The sequence below is a fragment of the Etheostoma spectabile genome, chromosome 4, assembly GCF_008692095.1.
Source record: "Etheostoma spectabile isolate EspeVRDwgs_2016 chromosome 4, UIUC_Espe_1.0, whole genome shotgun sequence".
In the NCBI taxonomy this organism is placed as follows: Eukaryota; Metazoa; Chordata; class Actinopteri; order Perciformes; family Percidae; genus Etheostoma; species Etheostoma spectabile.
In genome coordinates this window covers 14,801,996-14,823,261 of record NC_045736.1, presented here as the reverse complement: position 1 = coordinate 14,823,261, position 21,266 = coordinate 14,801,996, and the positions used below count along the sequence as shown (strand labels likewise).

At 42.0% G+C, this 21,266-nt stretch overlaps 1 protein-coding gene across 2 annotated transcripts in view; it reads left to right on the top strand.

The window, feature by feature from the left end:
- pax7a (paired box 7a) overlaps nt 1–21,266 on the top strand; it is a 45,157-nt gene that overhangs the window by 14,407 nt on the left and 9,484 nt on the right. For both annotated transcript variants that reach the window (XM_032513713.1, XM_032513712.1), the window contains exons 5-7: nt 6,797–6,996; nt 14,284–14,449; nt 14,921–15,117. In XM_032513713.1, coding sequence (XP_032369604.1) covers nt 6,797–6,996; nt 14,284–14,449; nt 14,921–15,117 — 563 coding nt within the window. The remainder of the gene's footprint in view (nt 1–6,796; nt 6,997–14,283; nt 14,450–14,920; nt 15,118–21,266) is intronic.

Below are 21,266 nucleotides of genomic sequence, written 5' to 3'. Positions count from 1 at the left end.
TAAACTCTTTTTTCCTTCCTTGTATCCTTTATATCGCACAAACTTTTTCGCAATATTTGCTGCCCAGCCTTGTCCAGAAAATTAGGAAACTCCCCTTTGGGCACATAAAAATGTCCGCTGTGCATTCCTATACTGTGCCCAGTAATCTCTCTTTGGCTTTGTTGAGAAAATGATTTGTTCCTCCAGGAGACCTCGGCTCATAGCCCTGAGACGTTACTGTTTGATTTCCTGCGTAGGTTTTTAGAGCTTTTTGCAGGGGGACTGAGGCTCTGGCTCCAGTGCCATTTGGCAAAGACCCCCATGGGCTCCTTTTTACTTTCTTGTGCTCTCTGTTAATTTCATTACTTTTGCTGTGACCTCAATTAGCAAAGACTCAAGCTCAGGCGGTGACATTCTACTCAACAGAGGAGGAAATTCAGTCTTAGTGAGGGAGGAAGTGAGAGGTGGCAACAGTCTTTCTCACAAGGTTCAAATTTTGTTACCTCTGACGTCTTTAGGGATCCATGTGGCTCTGTTAGATCCTTTATAATCTAGCTCTGTTCTGCCACAGTAGGAAATTATATGATAATTTAGCAAGTAAATTCATACAGTACATGCTTATAAAATGTGAGATTTTGAGTTGTGTGTAAATTATTAAAACTAACCTATTTGCAATGTTAGTAGTGCATTTTCCTTAATATCTACATCAAGAAAAGTCTTTCAAAACTAATTTATGTACAAGAAAAAAGAAAAGAAACTAAACAGTACTCTTGAGAGCAACAGTAATTTCATCAATGTAAATCTTGGAGTTAAAAACATGTTGTTTAATATCCCAGTTTTAGTCAGTAGTATATTAATGAAAAAAAATCCCAACCTTCGAGCCCTTCACGCTTTCACACTCAGGCAGCGCAGAGGCATGGGGAGTCAATATGTCAGCGTTTATGGATGCCCTGCGGAGCTGCACAGGGCTGTCAGGCCCCTATTCATGCTCTAATGGCCCCCCGAGGAGCCCGTCTCTCTGGGCTGAAAAGGCCGGGAGGCCCAGTGGACGCCCTGTTGTTGAAGGTGAGCGTGCACTCTCATGGACGCGCTGCGCCTTCATCCATATGACAAGAGCCATAAAAGAGCATCGCTTTTGCTGCTTCTCCCTCTCTGTCTCCTCTGCTTTCTCTTACGTCCCCTACCCTCCCTCCTCTATCCCACTTTCTCCCCACCTCAAACAGAGAAAAGGGCTAATTGTTTGTTGTGAGAGCCAAAGATTACAGAGCCTCCCATCTTTCTTCCTCCCTAGCATTTTTCTCTTTTTTTTTTAAGCCCCTACTCCATTTCTAAATAATGTGATTCTGTCTAAGAGACAAGAGAAGAAAAGTATTGGAATTTTCCTGAGGAATGCCGATGTAAAAGAGCCTAAAACTCTGACACTGGCAGTGGTGTGGGGTTGTGCGTTTGGTAGTAAAACCAAGGCGGCTGTTTCTATTTTCATCAGGTAGTCTGTTTGAACTTTTAACAGCTACTTCTTATGTTAAAAAGTAAATTTAAAGCTACACACATTTTAGGGCTCATGTTCACTTCTGCTTTCCTTTCTCCGTTGTCCATCTTACCACTTGAAGATAGATTTTGGGAGAAGTGCCTTTGGCCCTGGGCCACCTGCCATAAACTGGTAATTTACATAATAGGCATGAGACAAAGCTGAATCCAATGACATCTGTCCATAAAGGTGAGCTAAGATAGATGGTGGATTTTTAATATTCTTATGTAAAGTTACACATCTAATCCAGATTCAATTTCAGCTAAATGTCAAATTACGGCCCAGAGAAGGTCACTGACAACCAGAGGAAATTGATTTTGCATCTTGGCATGTTACCGAACCAAGTAAACAGTTAACTTGATTTTGCCACATACTATATGCAGTCATTTTACAAACAGTTTGGTATGTTAATCAAAATATTTTAATATAATATACATGAATAAATTCCAATTATGCTGAGGCTACGCTAGCTTTTGGAGTTTTGTTTTTGTTTTTCACTTGCAGGGAGATAACTACAGGAGAAGATTATTCATAGAGAATGTGTCTTTAAACCATTCTGGTTATCGCTGTCGTCTATCTTGTATTCACATAAGGTTCCTATCTTAGATACATCCTTTGGTAAATGCCTTGAATCACATGCCTTCTTTAACTTGGCAACCCCTTTGGGATGAACAAGCAAGTGCATTAAGCAGAGATTCAGCACCATTCTCAGAAAAATGCAAATTGGGAAGTTGTTAGTTATTTGATGTTGCTGCACGATCCCCCCCGCCCCCTAAACATCCCTCCACTCCAGTGTCGGTGGTTGAATCGCATGCAGTCCTGGGGACAGGCAAGGCTGTTTATATGCAGGCCTGGAGCAGCAAAGACAGCACAGAGACAGATGCATGTCAGAGATAGCAGATCCCATCTCAGGCATATGCCTCTTATCACAGGCCTGTTTGCATAATTAGGCCTTTTGATATTCACCCCCTCTGACTGACAAAAAGTATAATTGCAGTATCAACTACGACAAAAGGTAGGCACAAAATAAACAAGTCAACATAAATAGGGAGAAAAGACGCGGTGTTATTTTTGTCCTATGGGAAAAAAGAGGGCGGAAAAAACACCATTTTAAACTAAATCTGCTGTCAGTCACAGTCAACTGGTGTGACTCGGTGCTCAGAGGCTGGTCCTGTGAATGCCTGCAAAACACTGAGCGTGAGGCCTGATTGTAATTATGCTGGAACTAATATGCTTTTCAAAATGAGCCATTATGAGCTAATGCTGCACTGCCAAAGCCCTGTCTGTTTTTGTCCCTCTGTCTTGGATAGTTTGCAAAGGTATGGCTGATATTGAGGCCATGAGTTATGACATCAGAGGCAGTCTGACTAGGATGAGTGCTACTTAACTTTAGGCTAATACTGCTCACAGGTGAGTCAGAGATGAGGGGTGAAACACCTGGAACTTGCACCACTGCAAAGGGATGTTCTTCAAAAATGAAATGATTCCAATAGAGACACCAATGATTTTTGGTTTTTATTATATTTTTATTTACACAAAGAGTGAGTCTTTACTTTTTTATTTCATCTTTCACATGCGTTGTAGCTGTGTTTAATTTTTATCACTTTGTTTGTTTTCATGGATTTGTCTGTTTTTTCCCGTTATTGAAACACCTCTGGGTTTAGGTACATTAAGAAATATTTTTAGTTTTAGTTTTTTTACTTTACCCATTTTCAGAATAAAGCTTTTTCACCCCTTTTAACTTTCATCATGTCACAGATTTTATCTCCTACAATTGATTGTAAGGCTTCATGATGAACATTTACTCAAGGCCATAGATCCTGTTTTTTTCGGAACGCCCCTCAAAGAATCAGCACATATTTAGCCAACACCTCTCAACAACATGAAGTTTAATGCTGTTGTTATGTATCATAAATATGTAACCTTATGGATCACATGGCTAATTGCCTGTATTGAGTGGACAGCTGTCTGTTTAATCAGCTTTACCTCTGTGTCTCGGGTAAAGGTGAAGGAGTGCAAGGGATTGGCGGTAAAGGGAGAGAAGGAGTTGGGGAGGGGGTTGATAAGAGGAGGGGAGGGATTTTAAAGAAACAGGGTGATGATGAGGATCCCATCTGCCTGTAGTCTGAGGAGTCTGTCTGCGGGGTCAGCAGAAGAGCATCAGAGGAGGGGGCAGGCTTTAAACCTCATCCTAACCTTAAAACTATTAACTAGCAGCACAAGTCCTTCCAGAGCAAGAGCTCTTTTTATCTAAAAGGTATGGTCAGAATCAAATCATCATTAAAGTATAGTTACACCATTGTGAAAGAATTTATCCATGTCTTTAAAGATAATTGTTAGTATGGTATCAACCACATAAATTAAAACAGGGATATTAATGTGTTCATTTACATATTCTTTGTTAGTGTTCATCCACTTTGTGACCATAGTTTGTTTAGTAAGATGAGTTTTCCAGCACAACAGTGCCCCAATCAAAACATGACTTTAATGCTCGCAAGTCATTAACAACACCTTTTTAATGTTTTATCAATTATATATTACATTCTTAATAAAGGTCAGTGATTGATCTGTATCAGTTAAACCTTTAAACTATTACATGTATTCAAAACATCTCTTTATTAAGTCATGGCATTCATTACAATTTAGGTCAAGGTAGCTTTTACTCAAACCAGTGTTATTTCTAATCTCAATCAAACACTCACCTAGACAAAGCAATGTGTAAAGCTGATTAATTCCTACTCTTAATGGGCACAATTTTAAATCAATATTGGGGAAAAACCTCAGAGGGCCCCTGGAGGAGTGTACACAGTGGTAATCATACCCACTGGATAGCACATAATTGGATTCTAATTGGACGATAAGTAATGAGACATGGCAGGAGTGCCTTATCAATATCCCATGAACCTGTGAATGGAATTACCGCAGTTATATTATAGGAACGTCTAATCACAATGTACCTTTTTGTGCCGAGAGGACCATTAAGGAGTTGACCTAGATGGCCCTGCAGGGATTTTGTTGGCTGAGTCTTATTTAGTCTTTTATTGTTAACATTGGCACATGTGAGGGGAAAAAGAGACATGAAATTAAGATTTGAAAGAGATTTTGTCAGTAAAACAGACTGAAATTTTTTTATTTTCTGTCTTTATACCTGCTTGTGGCTGACATGTATTCAAGCCAGTTCATTAGTCATCTTGTCTTTGTACCGACTATTGTAACACCACTGTATTCAGGCCTGTATGTTAACCAGAAATCAGTGTCAGGCTCTGTCTTACATCAACATGGAGAGCAGCCATGTGATTTAATGTGTTTTCCATCTTCCAAGTGTAGTTGGCATATAGATGAGTTTTTCGTCCAACCCCAGTCCCAGTTGGCCCCAAGCAGCGTGTACCTTATTTTCTATTTTCCCTTACTCATTACAGGGCAGGCTGTTGACCTTGTGCTTCTGGTTCATGTACAAGAACAGATGCGTTGGTTCTGTATGGCTTAATGGAGAGCAGCAGTACAAGCTATTGTCTGTTGAGGTTTATCAGTCATTAGCCTGATAGCATACTAAATGGGACACAGATTGCCACAGCGGTTTACTTGTGAAATAAAGTCTGTGAAAGAGCCTCAGACAAAGGGGAGGAAAAGAAAATAATTTGAGGAGAAGAGGACTTTAGTGTCTTTCTCAGAGCCCCTTGAGTATGTGTCTACTCTGGCCCCCGTGTCTCCCTATAGGACACAGAGGTGACTTTGGAAAGTGATCTGCAGACTGCTGGGCTGGTCTCAAGTGTCGTCATGGCAAGTTACCGGGCAAATGGATATACGCATCCTCATGAAAACCAACAAAGGGATATGTGGTGTATGTACATATTCAACTTTGTATGTTCAAGGGTGTTCTGCCACGAAGTGAGCCTGTGCTTCAAGAATCAATCTTTATTAAAAAGGATAAGACTGAAGAATTGATTTAATGAATGCGGCCTCATGTCCTACGGCCACATGTAATCCGCAGAGAATCATTGAGCATGAGCTCAGGGGGACAAAAATGTTCGTAGAAGACTCATAGAGTGGCCTGTAATGATAGTCTCCATATAATCCCATAATTCCTTGTTTAATTAAACTCGGGAGCTGGCCTTGAGACTTCGCCAGCTCTATTGCTCTTTTGTTCTCACAGTTGTTATTTGGAGGCTAGGTTTGAGTATTCTTTTGTCCACTCATGTTGAAGGATTTGATTGGAGTGAACAATAAACAGAGATCAGAGCTGTAAAACAATGAATTAGACAGTAGGAACTCACTCTGGCGAGACATTCAGGTGAGCATTATAGTTTTCATTTGAGCTGAATAGCGAAGGGCCTCTGTCAGCAGCAGAAATCTCTTCAAACACCCTCTCCTTCAATATCTCCCTTTATTGTCCCTCTCCCACACTTTCTGGACTGTGCATGATGCAATCCAACTAGGCCTGGAGCAACACTGGCACATCACGCCGCCTTGTCAATGTCTCAATGAGGAAATTATGAAAATATAAATTTTATGACATGAAATGAAAAGGGCCATGTAGTTTGAATAGACATGCAGAGGAGGTGAAAATGATGCAATTTTCTAAATTCAGTTATAATGGTAATGTGCAATGGTAATGCGTTTTTGCTGTCAAAAATTTCCCTGTCGGCCCGGATTGTACAGCTTTGTGCTGTATCTATATTCCTCGAGCAAAAATTCAGCTTAGTTGAATGCCTAAAAAGTAATGTAAAATATGTTCTAATTCATTTAATGACAGCAGATGGAAACACATGGGACTGAATGGTTTTGGTGTGATATTGTGTTCTATTTTATACACTTTGGCTGAGCTGTGTATGAGCAGTGTGCCCTGGGCCAATGAGAGAGAAAAGCAGGGTGAGGAGCAGCAAGGTGGCCTGTGCAGATTAACCCCTCTACCCACCGACACCCCCACTCCCCCTCAGCCCTCTGCCTTCACAGCCTCTGGGGCCCCTTACAGAAGCAGGATTGTGTATCAGGGCCTCTTTTATATTAAATAAATATCCAAAGATTAAGATAATATTCTCCTAGTTGTATATTCAGAGAGGAGTAGCTGTCATTTGAATCCTCTGTGTTGTCAGTCCCGCTTTCTGGAGCAACAAATGAGGCCCCAAAATGCAGATAACGCTGTTAGAGCTCGTACTTGATCAGTTGAAGCTCAATTTTGATGCAATTTTCTACAAACACCCCTCAGTTAATTCAAACAAAACACTCCTCAACTTGATTTCATTCCATGATCACACAGATGGCCCTCTGTCTTTTTCTTTTTCACCTCAGGTAACCGCACAGATGAAGGTTCAGATGTAGATTCGGAGCCTGACTTGCCCCTGAAGAGGAAGCAGAGACGCAGTCGCACCACCTTCACCGCTGAGCAGCTGGAGGAGCTGGAGAAGGCTTTTGAAAGGACACATTACCCAGACATCTACACCAGAGAGGAGCTGGCTCAGAGGACAAAACTTACAGAGGCCAGAGTGCAGGTTAGACATACCAATGACAGTACCAGTGAGACCAAGCATTGTTTTGTAGTATGCCTGGTACCTAGCTATGAAACATTGGTCCCTGAGATTTCTGCTTCCACCCTAATACAAATGGAGGAATTAGCATGTAAAAAATTGTGAATAAAATCATCAATGTTACTCTGGATAACCAAAAGAATACACTGTGAACTCTTTTTAGGACTTTTTGGGACTATTTAGTAGAAAGTTCCAGTGAAAACTGTAATGTGTTGGTCACATTAAGAAAGACGTTGAAGATTATAGATAGATAGATAGATAGATAGATAGATAGATAGATAGATAGATAGATAGATAGATAGATAGATAGATAGATAGATAGATAGATAGATAGATAGATAGATAGATCATTGTGTTTGGCTGGAGGCAGACATCTCAGAGACCTATATATATCTCACAACCTGGACAAATACAATCAAAGCTATTTGCATGGCTGGAGGTAAATGAGGAAATGTTTTTTTTATTTTTTATTTGGGTGAACCAGCACTGTAAACATGTGCAATTGGCCTCAACCTATGTTAACTGTAAAATTGCCACCTGCCAATGTGCTGTTGTCACTCAGTGGTGAGACTCACAAAGAAAAAGAGTTGCACACCTGGTGCAGGCTTCGCAGGGATCTGTGCTGCCTGAACAACAAATACCATAATTTCCCTAAACACACGGCAAAAGCATCAAGCTTGATCCTCTGAATGTGTAATATTCCCCTTCTTTTACCCAAAGCAATGGTTTACTCATTTGTCAGGAGGATGTTTCCCCTTTTACCGTGTAATGCTGTGCATGTAAGGGAGTTTGCTGCAAATCATTAGCCAAGATGTTTGAGAGAAATGCTTCCCATCTTCACACCTCAGACCCAGGAGCATGGCTGTCTGACAGCCAGAGTGCCCTGCAGTTGCTTGTAAGATTGAAGGAAGATATGTACAGTAGAGTTATAGCAGCAGCTGTTCTTCCAAAGATGGAGAAAGGGAGAAAAAAGAGGAGAGGAGAGAAAGGGAATGCATTCCTGATGGATTTCTCATTTCGGCCTTTGGCCAGGATCTGATCCCATCACTTTCAAGCTTGCCGCTGCTTGTAAAACCTTCCACATATAACAAAGGGTTCCTCATCCTCTCCAGGGACCCTATGCCCCGACAACAACATTAATCAATCAACCGCTAGTAAAAAAAAAAAAAATGGACTGGGGCACCCCTCTCCTCTTACCACAGTCATTCACACTCCCTCTGAACCCCCCAAACTCCTCACCGCATGCTAACTGTTCATCACACTACAAACATGCAGTTGGGGTAACTAATTCCACACATGTCTTTGTCCATCTTGAAATCCCCCAACACGCAAAGATGTTCTAAATGTCTGAGTGTTTAATGCCTCACTCAAGGGAGGAGAAATTTATCTCATGGGCGTTATTAGGAAATGTATTAGTTTTAGTTTAAGAGGTAAATGTGGACAAGAGACCTGAAATCATCAATAATATTTATTGAAAATCTGATCATTAATTTCATTGAAAGTGAATTCAATTTGGTATTTTGTAGATTGCATTCCAACAATCCTAATACCACTTATAACTGACACTTAATTGTACAAACCACATAGGAAGATCCACTTACCAATGCATTCATCTTGTGCAATTCAAAGTCACCATGGATAACAATAACAAAATTCTTGATCATTTATTCTTGTATTAACACCTGTGTATTTCTGGAGCTTGACAAAAATATCTAAGCAAGAAAGTGAGTGACTGCTGTTTGCTCTTAGATAATAGACTTAAATGATGTCATGTGAAAACCTGAGGAATTTAAGTCATGGCTATAATTTGTTAATGCTGTTAGCCTCATAATCTAATTCTTAAAGACTTTGAAAGTCTCAAAAGGTCAACTCAAACCTAATTTTCTGAAGTTATGAAGAAATGGGCTCTGGTAGCCAAAATAAATAGCTGTTAAAGTTGCGCTGCAGTTTGGTGAAGTTAGACATGGGTCTACAACTATAACATAAGTCTGATTGTTTAGTCATTTCAATTCCCAAGTGCATCTTAAAAGAATCATTGACTACTGGAAATACCACACATTTAAGATCTAGATCACAAAGATCAACTAAATAGCTGGGCTTTCACATTAGTGCCCAAAAGGTCCATCACAGGGCAGGAGAGAGGAGACACTTTGGCCTGAGAGCAAAGCTTCTCCACCACAGCTGCAATGACGCATCTTCCAGATGTCGTTCACAGACAAATTGGTGTTTGGGGCTGAAAGAGAAAGTTTGGGCAAGAGGTGTCAGTGCTCCCAGAGACTCATTTTATTTTAACTTGAATTTGTGTCCGCGGTCATGGTTCACCGTTACCCGTTTGTCATTAAACTCTGCGATAATGTGCGGAGCAGTTTGTTCAGGTTGGATTCAGAGGTAAACTGTGATTGTGAGGCTCAAACATAGCTGCACTGGCACTTAACCGCCACAGCCTGAAGCCTGTGTACTAAATTAAAATTAGTAGATTCTTGTGGAAGTGATGAGTGTTTGGCTTAGCGCTGACTCACAACCTAAACTCATAAACAGAGTTAACTCCCTTGTGTATGCCCTCGCCTGCCATTTTAAGACACTTTAACCATCCATCTTCACAACCCGCTGCCCCTTTCAGCAGCACTACCAGCGCTCCTTCACCACCATGAGCCCTGCAATGGTTTTATCACCCCAACTGACAAATTGTGGGATATGATCCGTATCTCTCAGCAATTAGTTCCAGGCTGTCTCAGTGGGAGGGGATACTGCCAAGTCTACCTTCAGTATGTGATTCACTGATGCAGTGTGCGCCTCCACTTTCCATCTGATAACCACTCAAGTTTTAACAGGAGCAGGCGGCAGAGCCATTCCATACCCTATTAGAGAAGAGGGCATGCTTAAAGTCTGTTCCCTTTGCAGAGTGGATCAGGTAGGGGTAGCACTGAGGTGAGGGGGAGCAGGCAATAGGCAGATGAAGCAAATTACATTTTCCTCTGTCTCTATTTGGACTGAAGTTTTAAAGAGAATGACTCCTAAGTCTCAGCTGGGGCTCATCATCCCAGCATGCTGCCTCCAGATCACTTTACTGAATCTGTCACATAGATCCTCTTTCATTACCAATAAACATTCTGCATGTAGCTATTATACTTAGTGGAATCTAATAAGGTATAAGCATTGCTTTTTAAAAAGCGTGCAAATCAATTTGGTAAAAAGTTTCTTTCTTTATCTGGGGCTTGAGCTGGCCTTTTGATGTGCAATGAAATGAGCACAGGGAAAAGACCAACACTGAGACTGTGTACTGGTTTTCATAGCATATCTGACAGACCAGTACAATCAAATTCAAACTCATGCTGAAACTTTTAAACATGTTTAACACAGCTAATATAAATAAAATCCCACAGGGAGGTATCAGAAGGTACTGCACAGTTCCCTGGTTGTTATAATATCAGTTGAGTACCAGCGGCGAGAGAGAAAATCACAATGTAGCTGAGTGGTGACAACCAACAGGCAACTGTATTCCCGCCAGTATGGGTTTATGTTTCATAAAGGAATAAATAGGATTTGTGTAGATTGTAAGGGAGAAATTGTTGCAATGCATCAGTGTGAATGTTCTAACAGTTTCTTATTATTAGAATTTAAATGACTTTGGTACAGTGCTTCTGTACTCCTGATACTTATCAAGCTAATCCCACTCTCCTCTCAAATTCACACTCCTAGCTACTTTAATTAGCATAGTGCCAGTCTGGAAGGCAAGCAAGGGAGGGAATCAGAGAGAGAGGGGAAAGAAGAGGGGAAGGAGAGAGGAGGAGGAGGGGGGTATTGCGTGGTATGAGACAGAAGAGGATTTGTATGTTGAGGCTGGTTGCATCACCCCTCTGTGTTTTTGTGGATGTGAAGTAAGCAGCACATTTTGTTTTGTCATTATCTCAGCTCTTGGTATTCATCTACCGAATGTTGCAAATTGGCTCCTGAAAGGCGTCACACATTCAGCGCTTGTCTTTGACAAAATAATTCATGGAGGATTGTCTGAACGGGGAATTCGGAAATATGAGTGATCCTATTTAAGAGAAACAACAGAGAGAGAATTTTACTGCAGTGCAGTGTCACACTGTTTGTGAGTGCGTGTTATCACTCATGATCAGCGATGAGAAAATGCAAAATGCCACTTGATCGCTCAGAATCGATTCTGTCGGCTGACAGTAAAGGGAAGATTAAAGGCAAATAAGCAAAGCATGCAAACTGGGGATGGAAGGTGTGAAGGTTTCTTATTATACCATTGCAGGTTTGAGGTTTGTAACTAGACCATCTTCTAGTTGTGCTCTGCAACAATCCTCACCCTCCTTCAACTATGTCTTCTTCCAAGCCTTCCTCTTTTGTTTCACAAGCTGGGCTAAGCTTGACTTCTGTAAAATGGGTTAGTGCTCTTTCATCCTCCGCTGCCTCCCTAAACTTTTCCTATTACCATTCAGAGATGCAGTGCAGATGTATCCAAGTGCACTGGATGCAGGGAAACCTTTTAGTCCATGAAAAGGAAACAGAAGCGAGCCACATGAATTAGGCGGCACACGTGTAGGTAGATAGGGAAGACATGGAGGAGCACAGCAGCTCTCTGTATGGCAGAGAATTAAAACGGATTGGGGAGAGCAGAGGAGAATCTGTGGTCCAAGGTGACTTTGTGATCAGGTTCCAGAGCGCAGCCTCAAATCCTCAGCTTCAGGCTGTGTTAGTTTGTGTGAGAGTGAATGTGTGTACGTAATGTATGCACGTGTGTGATAGCGTATGGGGCACTGGTGCACTTGTGTATCACCACTTGTGTACGTGTTTATCCTGGTCTGTGCTAAGAGCCTGACAATTGTCCACTCAGTCAGTGGGGCATGTTAAAGTGAACACACTTCACCCGGATTTTGTGCACAATAACTAAATAGATTTACAGTCTGCTTGGGTAAATTCAGTGTGTCGTAACATTGAATCTAATCTATAGAATACTGTAAATTTCCAATAAGTAAAGAGGATACCCTTTACTAATATTCCTCAATGTGCTTTTTTTTGGCAGCTAAAGGGATTGTGATGGGGCAACCCTATCCCCTTGAGATACACTGTTTATAGTCTACTAATTTGCAAATACACAAATTTAAAGGAACACAATGCTAAAAGTGTGATTCTACTTTTTATGTTATGTTTAGCCACTCACAGAACTTGGGCAAAATCTCTGCAGTAGAGAAACAAATTGAACCAATTTAGTAACACAGCATACAAATGTACTTTCAAGGAGACAGGGTCGGATCAGGAAGGAAACATCCTGAAATAATGACAGCCGAGGAGTGACACGTTCCTGTCATAATGACAAAAACAAATTTAAATTCCACAAAGGTGTGAACACAGACAAGGCTCAGTTTTTAGGATGGATTTTAGAAGTAAACGGATAAATGTATACATTTACATTCAAACTACATTATAGGAACCTGGGAACCTACTTGTTTGAGAAATTATTTTTGCAAAGGAAATGTCTAACTTTGTTGTGGCTGCAAATAAATATGCATTTGCATTGAAAACAGTAAAGTTAGGAGGGGGAGAAAGAACTGAAAATGTGACACTGACAAAGGGAAAGTGGTAGAAGCAAAAAGCACACGTCAACGTTTAAGTGTTTTGTGTCCTTCATAAGCTTGGATGACAACGGGGGAAGGAAGTTAAAGTGAACATAAAAGAGGGATGGGGTGAGTGGATGAGGTCGGAGGTGAAGTGGCACTGTGGGGTGGGGTGACGGGGAGTGTGTGGAAGAAAGGGGTGTGCCTCTCGTGCCCCCCTCCCCTGAGCCAGGCAGCTGTTTGTCTGGCGCAGTAGGAGCTTAGTTCAGACCTTGGACCACGCTCCACTACATCCCAAAAGCAGAAACTTCACTGGAGCCACTTACCACATTTGTTTTGGAATAGCTGATTTAGGGATTCAAACAGGGTCTTTAGAGGCAACCAGGCTTGAGATAAGGATTTCCTGTTGGTTTTCCAGTTGTGTGTTGGCCCAACACAGTCATGGCCTGTTGCATTCCATTTTCTCTCCAGTGAGCACTCAAGACTAAACCAAGCGATGGGCACACAAAAAATCACCTAGTCTTTGCAGAGGTAGTGGCTCTGTGGGAAAAGAACCACATTCAAATTAAGATCTTCATTAGGCTGAGATCCCTTGTAGGCCCATACGAGTTTATATGTATGTTTGTGTGTACAAAAAGAGGCAGCCCCGAAAAGCAGTGAGTACGTTGCTGTCTAAGTCCCCTTGAAAGTGTCCCTCTTTAAGACCTGTTTAAAAGGGACGCCCCCTCTTTGTGTCCAGTGTTCTCTGTGGCGTATGGAGGGTCTTTTGTCCCCCTCTTTCATGTGCTCTCACAATGGCCCGGGCCGTTTGAAACACAACAGTAGATGAACTGCGCTGACAGTGTATTAAACTCTGATGAATTGCCTGTGCGAGGCATAGATCAATGTCCTTCAACCCTTAGCACACAGTGAAGCCCGGGCCTTGTCTTGGTTAAATGGAACAGGTTGCTGGCTCTTTTCAAAAGGGCCTGATTATATTCATGTTTTGTTGAAGCAGAAGCCTTTTTAAAATGTGTAAATCTTTGCAGTTTAAAAGAGTCCTATTTTTTCCCTTTTCATTCAGGGAATTGACATTGTGTGTCTGCGCTCAGGTCCTGCTCATTTTGTGAGCATTTTCGCTATTTTCAGCTCTGTGTCTTGAATCTATAGTTTAAAAAAACTGTTGTGCTCTTTTAACTGTCTTTTCAAAGCTTTGAAAACAACCACATTAAAACAGCACAGCAGCATGTATGCCAATTAATGTTTCTCTGCATCAACAGAGAAGGGCTGGCCTCTCGCAAAGCATCCAATAGCTTCACAAACTTGAGGTGTGTGATGTGTAGGCTAGTGGCCTACCTCTGACCTTTAAATGACTTGGACCCTCTGAAGGGGGCTATGTGCAGCCTGTTTACACAGATCATTGCTTCAGCCACTTAAGCACAACAGGGACAGACCACTGAGCCTCTATGGCAGCTCCCACAGGGACTCTCTAAACTACTACCACCAGCACCACTGCTCACACTAACTTGCAGATTAATTACAGGTGACGGGAGCCAGCCCACTCTACTGCAGTCAAATGCTCACAGCACAAACATGTATGAACTTGTAACCTGCAGGAGTTGAAACATTCAAAGCTGAAAATAAGTAAAAACTAAGAATTTGAACTGTGATTGATTTGAAGTTGTGTGTGTGTTCCTCTTCTCAGGTGTGGTTTAGCAACAGGCGAGCTCGGTGGCGTAAACAAGCTGGGGCCAATCAGCTAGCGGCCTTCAACCACTTGCTTCCTGGAGGATTTCCACCAACAGGGATGCCAACTTTACCCACGTACCAGCTACCAGAGTCCAGCTACCCCGGCGCCACACTATCACAGGGTAAGACCCGCACAAAACATTTCCATGTGAAAACATACAGAATCCTCTGTGCTTTGAGTTTAATCTAATTTTGGTAAATATTAGATTAGTCCGATTTATTTGCTGTATGCCATCTATATTTTATGTTCACATGAACAACATTATAAATGATATATGAGCCATGTGCAGCATATAAGAACCATGCTGCAAGTACTTATGTTTACAATCACATTATTGTCACAGTGGAACAAAAACAGGCCTTCTTTTTTGTTACAAGTTCAGGTCACATCTGTCCATTGCAGCACTTTTAATGCATGAAGGGGACATTTCTCTATGGTTATGAATTTGCAAGAAGGACACCTAATGTATGACTTAGCGAGGTTAAATTTAGAGGCTGTTGTTTGAGGATTGTTGTTTAGCGCCAGCACAGGATTGTAAGTGTGTTTTCCACCTTGATTCTCTCTTACCCGTTTATGTTGTTCTTGGTGTCAGAGGGCAGCAGTACATTGCACAGACCCCAACCCCTGCCTCCGTCCTCCATGCACCAGGGAGGCCTGACTGCTGATGGCAGCTCTGCTTATTGTCTCTCGTCTAATCGCCACGGCTTCTCCAGCTACTCCGATACATTCATGAGCCCTTCAGCATCCAGCAACCACATGAACTCCGTCGGCAACGGACTCTCCCCACAGGTCAGTCCAGCAATTTGTACCTCCGTATATCTTCCCCAGTATATATATAACGTTCCCACATGTAATGTAGTGTTCACATTCATCCGTCTATCACCCCCCCTTCCTCCTCCTCTCACTGTTCAGAATATGTAATTGTATTTGACTGAAATTAAAATTCTGAAACAGCATGTTCAGCAATATAACTGTCAGTGTGGGCTTTTATGTTTCGCCTACCAAAGCCCTGGATTTATTTTAGTTACTCTAAATTGCTACATTTGTAAAACAATTGGATTAACATCAACAAATTAAAATTCATCTTGATAGTACCTCAAGTACTCAAGCTGCTCCAAACAGCGGTTTCGACTTTCCTGGGACATCTAAATCCTTGCGCAGCGCAGTGAGAACACATGCAGATGAAATAATTAGCTAAAGCTTATAAATGTAGACCCATAATCTTCTTCACGTAATTGTCTGCAGCTGGAAGACTCCACTGCTATGCAACAATTTTCTTCATCTCTTTACTGCATGATTTCCGGGAAGCTCTATGTACAGAGTAACAGAAGCGATGAGCTCTCTATGTGTGTGATTTTCTGGTAGGTCTATCCTGCTGGCCACTTCACATACTCTTGTGCACTCCTGTCACGACAAAGAAGAACGTTGCCCAGGCTACTTGGGTTTCTGGGTTTCCTAATTGCAGTTTAAATCCCCAAAATATCAATTCTACGCATTCTTCTCTGTGCCATCTTAATGTGTTACACAGTATGTGCAGGTTTGTTTGCTCCCTCTTCTAAAAAGCGCTGGATTTCATGTTAACCTCTTTGGACACCTTCATTAATGAGCGTTAAAATGCGACTCTATGGTAAGGGTTGAGCTTTAAGTAGCACTGAATGAAAAATGATTTGTATTGATGCAAATCGTGTGTACGGAGTGAATTATACACAATTACCCATCAATACTGGCCAGTCTTGCCCACCCTCGCCAACAAGATGTGGTTAACAGGCAGAAAATAAGATTGAAATGGTGTGTAAAGAGTTGAAAATGAATTTCAATGCTGCATTTGTCCACAATTACCCCGTCGTTCACACATGTTTTATTGGGAGTTTTTTTTTTTTTCTTCAAATATTTCTCAAAGCAGATTGGAAACATTCTTGGTATTACCCTCTTTCTTCAGAGAAGAAAGAATTAAGGATTTTGTGACAAAAAAGAGATTTTCTTTCCTGCTGGAGCGACGGAGGATAACATGGAGGCTCACAGCGTGTTTGATTGTTAATCGTGGCACAGGGGCTTTAACTGCTAATGCTCTCACTGCAAACCTGCAGAAAAACACCAGGAACATGGAGTCAGTTTTTTTTTTTTTTCATTAATGTCTCTCTCTAATACTGGCATGGGGTACACTGTCGCTTTCTCTCCCTCTCTTCACAGGCATTCAAGAATGTGCTGGGATATTAAACATTTCCTGTCATAGTGAGGATTAGGACAGGAGCCTTTGGGCTACTGTACAACATGGATTTTCACTATTCAATTACTCTATCAAAGTCGGTTTGATTGGAGTTTTTTTAATCACCTGAAATGCATTTTCTAATTTTTTTTTATTAATTTAGTATAATTTTAGAACATAAATTATGTTTTTCTTGCTTTTTTTCAGAGGGGCAAATTCATGTGGTGTAGATGTTTTGATGTGTCACACCATGTTTGGACTGCACAGAATTGAAATGTATTGAATGCATGCAGAATGCTGTGTGGCATTCCTATCAGTCTCTCAGCATGGAGATGAATGTTCCCACTGACAGCAGAATCAGAGTTCAGTCTGTGGTGCAGCGTCCTGCTGGGCTGGCCAGCCACCATCTCTTTATTTCTCTCTCTCTCTCTCTCTCTCTCTCTCTCTCTCTCTCTCTCTATCCATCTATCTCTCTTTCTCTCTCTCTATCTCTCTCTCTTTCTCCTTCTCTTTCTATCTCTGTTTCTGTCTCTGTCTCTGTCTCTGTCTCTCTCTCTCTCTTCACTAACTTGCAGCCATCCACACAAATCTCACACAATAAACACTAAGTTTACCTTGTCCAAGTCAGACCTTGTTTTGTCTTTGCATTTAAACAAATTTTGGCTAAGGATGGCCAAAATTTGAAAATTATTGACGATTGTTCAACAGCTCACAGTTTAGTTTCCATGATTTACAGTTTTTACTCTCCTGTTTCCCTTCTCTGTAATGGAAATGGCAACAGAAGGAGATTTTCTATTGAGATGGAATTGAGAATTTGATGTTGTGAGTTACAGACAGCATCTGTTTGCAGGAGATATGCTTGTGCATTGGCATGTGTGCTAGCTATTTCTTCAAGTGTCTGGCATTGATGGCCTAGCGGTAGCTGTAAAGATTGACAAAAATTCTCTGATTCCCAGTAAATGGGCTGTGGTGGCGAGGTGCCAAGTCTGTAATGGAATCCTGCAGCATTCAGCAGTCCCGACAGGAGCTCGCGTCGATCCCAATCCCATAACCTATCCCGACAGCACACATTTTCCCATTACAGGCGGTGGAAAAGCCATCTGCACTCAAACTGGTTGCTGTCATTGTGGGATATACAACGTGTTTGGCTGGTTGAGGGAGGCAGTATATTAGGGGTGGTGAGAGTGAAGCTGTGCATGGCTGGGCAAAAGGTATGAAACCAGAAGTGTTTTGTGGTTGGTCTTGTTTCATTTAGCGGCACAGCGGGTGTTGCAAACAAGGAAAGGCAAGGGCACAGAGGACAGACATTGCAGTCTCTCTTTACCTGAAGATTTAAGCTCATGTCTGCTTTTTCATTGTGGCCCATTTCAAATAGGCCTTTGTCTCAGACCTCATATATGGCCATCATGCTTCAAATTTTAATTTTGTATACTCTTGACTAGAAAACAACAAGACCGGCAGCTTTCCTACAACTAAAGAGGGCATGCTTTGACAGCTACCGCATCATTTATGAAGAATATTGCATATTTACCTAACATATATAACCCTAACTCTACAAACAAACCCTGGTAATGTGAAACTCTAAAGAGCCTTTTAGATACGTTTCAAATCGTTCTTTGAAGCACTGTTCATGGGCATTGCATTTTGTGGGGAGACATTTGGGCTGAATTCCTCATTATTGCATGACAGGGACACCTGCTGGGAGAGGAAAGAAAACAACTGCATGGACTGGAAAGCTGAAGCAATGCGAGAGGAGCTCAGTGGCAGAGCTTGGGTTTCACTACTCAGAGAAATCTCTAGAAATATGAGGGAATAATGATAATAAGAAAAAAAACGTGTTTATTGGAGAGTAAAAGTGGGAAAGGCTCTGCTGTGATGTTGTATGGTGTTCACAGGTTATTCAAATGATAGGGAGGTGTGATATGGAGAGTGGGAATTCAAAGCTATGACGGATAGAGATTTTATTTCTGTTTTGATGAAGGAAGTTTGCAAAGTTCTTTGAGGAACTTTTTCTGTTTTGCAGTTTTATAAAAGTGTTGTGTGTTTTGGAATGACAAGGATGTGTGCGTGTGTGTGCGTGTGTGTGTGTGTGTGAGTGTATCTGAGGAGGGCCTTTGGGCTGTGTGAGTGGGCCGGGCCTACACACACACACACACACACACATTCATACTCACAGCCACACACACACACTCACACACGCACACACACAGACACACATACACACTCACACATACACACACACACACGTACACGGGATCAGAGGCAGAGCGGCTCTCACCCCTGCCTCCCTTTGATCTGTGTCCCCAGGCCTGCCTGCCCGCGCGGCGCTGCACCGTACCACGCACACTGACACCATGCTCACCAGCGACTCCCCACAACTGTCTGAGAGAGATAAGCCAGGGGAGACTCCAAACTGTGCTGCTGCTCTTCCATTAGCTAGCGCAGACGCTTCTTTTAAAAACGGGATGAATTATTTTTAAGAAGCAAGCTCTGCCATTGCCAAAAAAAAAAAAAAAAAGAAATGGAGAGGGGGAAATGTATGGAACAATCTGGAGCTCGGGCTTCTTTTCGCCTCCCTCCCTGACTTCTAACAAGACATTCTGCACCTGAATACCAATGAGAGGGAGAGATTCATGTAGTCCCCCACATTATTAAAACTTGGGCATTAAGCCTCTCACCGGGCACTGTGTCAGCTGGCAGGCTTCACTGACAACAAATCAAAGAGGATGAGCACATAGCCTGCATTCATAGCTCAGCCACTCGCAGAGCAAGAGGGGGAATACATACTGGTTAATTAGAACTCCCATTAAAACAAATACTGTTTCAATTTGGCAAGTATGAAAAAAGATGTAAGAGGCTTTCAGAAAAAGGAGACCTGCTGTTGGCAGCTGCCAAGAAAATCCAGAGACTGTAAATCATATCCACTGGCTATACTGTTTCTGCACAGATTATTAGTGTTTGCTGTTGTTTTGCAACATATTTGAACTCTGAGGAAAGATTATGTGCCTGTGACACCAGAAATGTTCCTCTGTGCACGTCATGGTCGTCGTCGTAGTTGTTGTGTTGCATTGGCTCTTCGTCTTCTTTATGATAATGTATCTTGGTTTGTTTCACCAGCTGTAGCGTTTATAAAGTATGACATAACCATTAATATTGTTTCTTGTTCTAAACTCAAAGCTTTTGACACTTTACAGAACCAATAAGTGCCATTCACAGTTGATATCATGTGTGATAGCTGCAGCTGAACATGCAAGCCCTATTTGCTAGTCGCTGCATACCTGAGCCATTTGTTGCTCACTCCAGCTTTTAGGTCTCCCGAGCACCCAAGTAAAGCCATTTTCTTTTCCATTCCAAAATATTTTTGGTTGGAGCTTTATGTATTCATAATCTATTTTTCACCTACCAACCTTCCTACCCTCTATTTGGCTTTATGTCATCCCATGATGCCTTGCCAATAGTGCTTTGCTCGCACTCTATCTCTCTCTCTCTCTCTCTCTCTCTCTCTCTCTCTCTCTCCACCTTCCTCTTTTGCTCCAACTCTCTCCCCTGGAGAGGCAGCTCTTCTCCCCACGCCCAGATGAAAGGCTATGGCGGACAATAAAAATGCTATTTAAATGCAAGGGTGTTTGTGTGCGGGTGAGAGATATTTCCTGCTGAAAGTGAGCTGCTGCATCCTGATAAATAGTAAATATAAGGGAATGTGATTTACATTTATCTTGCAGAGGCAGCCAATATGAATTTCAGTAAATCCTAGAAGATGGGGATTTAAGGAGGAAAATGACTGAGACTGATTCACATGCTGTGTCCCACGCAGTTGAAATGCCTGTAAGGTGGAAAGTGGTACTGCTTTTAGTAAAGTATAGGCACAGACATCGATCCTATCTAAAATACCTATTACACACAGACAAGCAGTGTGTCACATTCTCATCTGCAGAGATTTCCAGCCTCATGCATGCACTATTTGAAGATGACTTGTATTGAAATAATAATAGAAATAATAATCATATCAATATATAAATGCAATCTGTAATCGCAGGCCACAGGGCAGGTGAAGTGTATGTGGGGCATACGCTGGGTGACCCATCTCCGGAGTCAAGGGTCAGGGTGCAGGGGGTTATGGGACGGAGGGGAAAAAGGAGGGCTGGTTTGCTGTGAACCTGTCCTGCTAGCCGGAGGTCTTGGGTTGTTGTCTAGCTGCATGTGGTTCCTCTTAGTTCCAGATGCCACTCTGACAGGTGCATAGCTGTGATTAATACTCTCTCTGACTTTTTCTCTCTCTCAAGTTTTAGCAAGTCTCTTTTGCATGTCCCTCCCTTCATCCTTGACTTCATTGTGGACTTGTCCTCATGACCACTTTGCAAAGTTGATCTAACACTCACCGTTTTCTTAGCCTAAAAAAAAAAAGGCTAGATATCTGAGTATCTATTGCCAGCATGCTTCATTGCACGTGTCTCTTTTTCTCTCCTCCTTTCTTCCTTCTGACAATAAGATGAGAATATGGGAGGCGGTTGGGTCCTCAGCTGGTTGTCTCATGCAGCAGCTCTCCCCTCTCAGTTTCCAGCTGAGAGCTATTTCACTATTTATTTACATGTAATTATGGCTATGAGGTGCAGATATTAGCACTGTCAAGAACAATTTGACCTGACATTTTTCACTAGACCTGGCCCCTGCTGTTTTTAGCAAACAACCCCCACCCTCCTCCTCTCCTCCTCCTCCTCCTCCTATTTCCCCC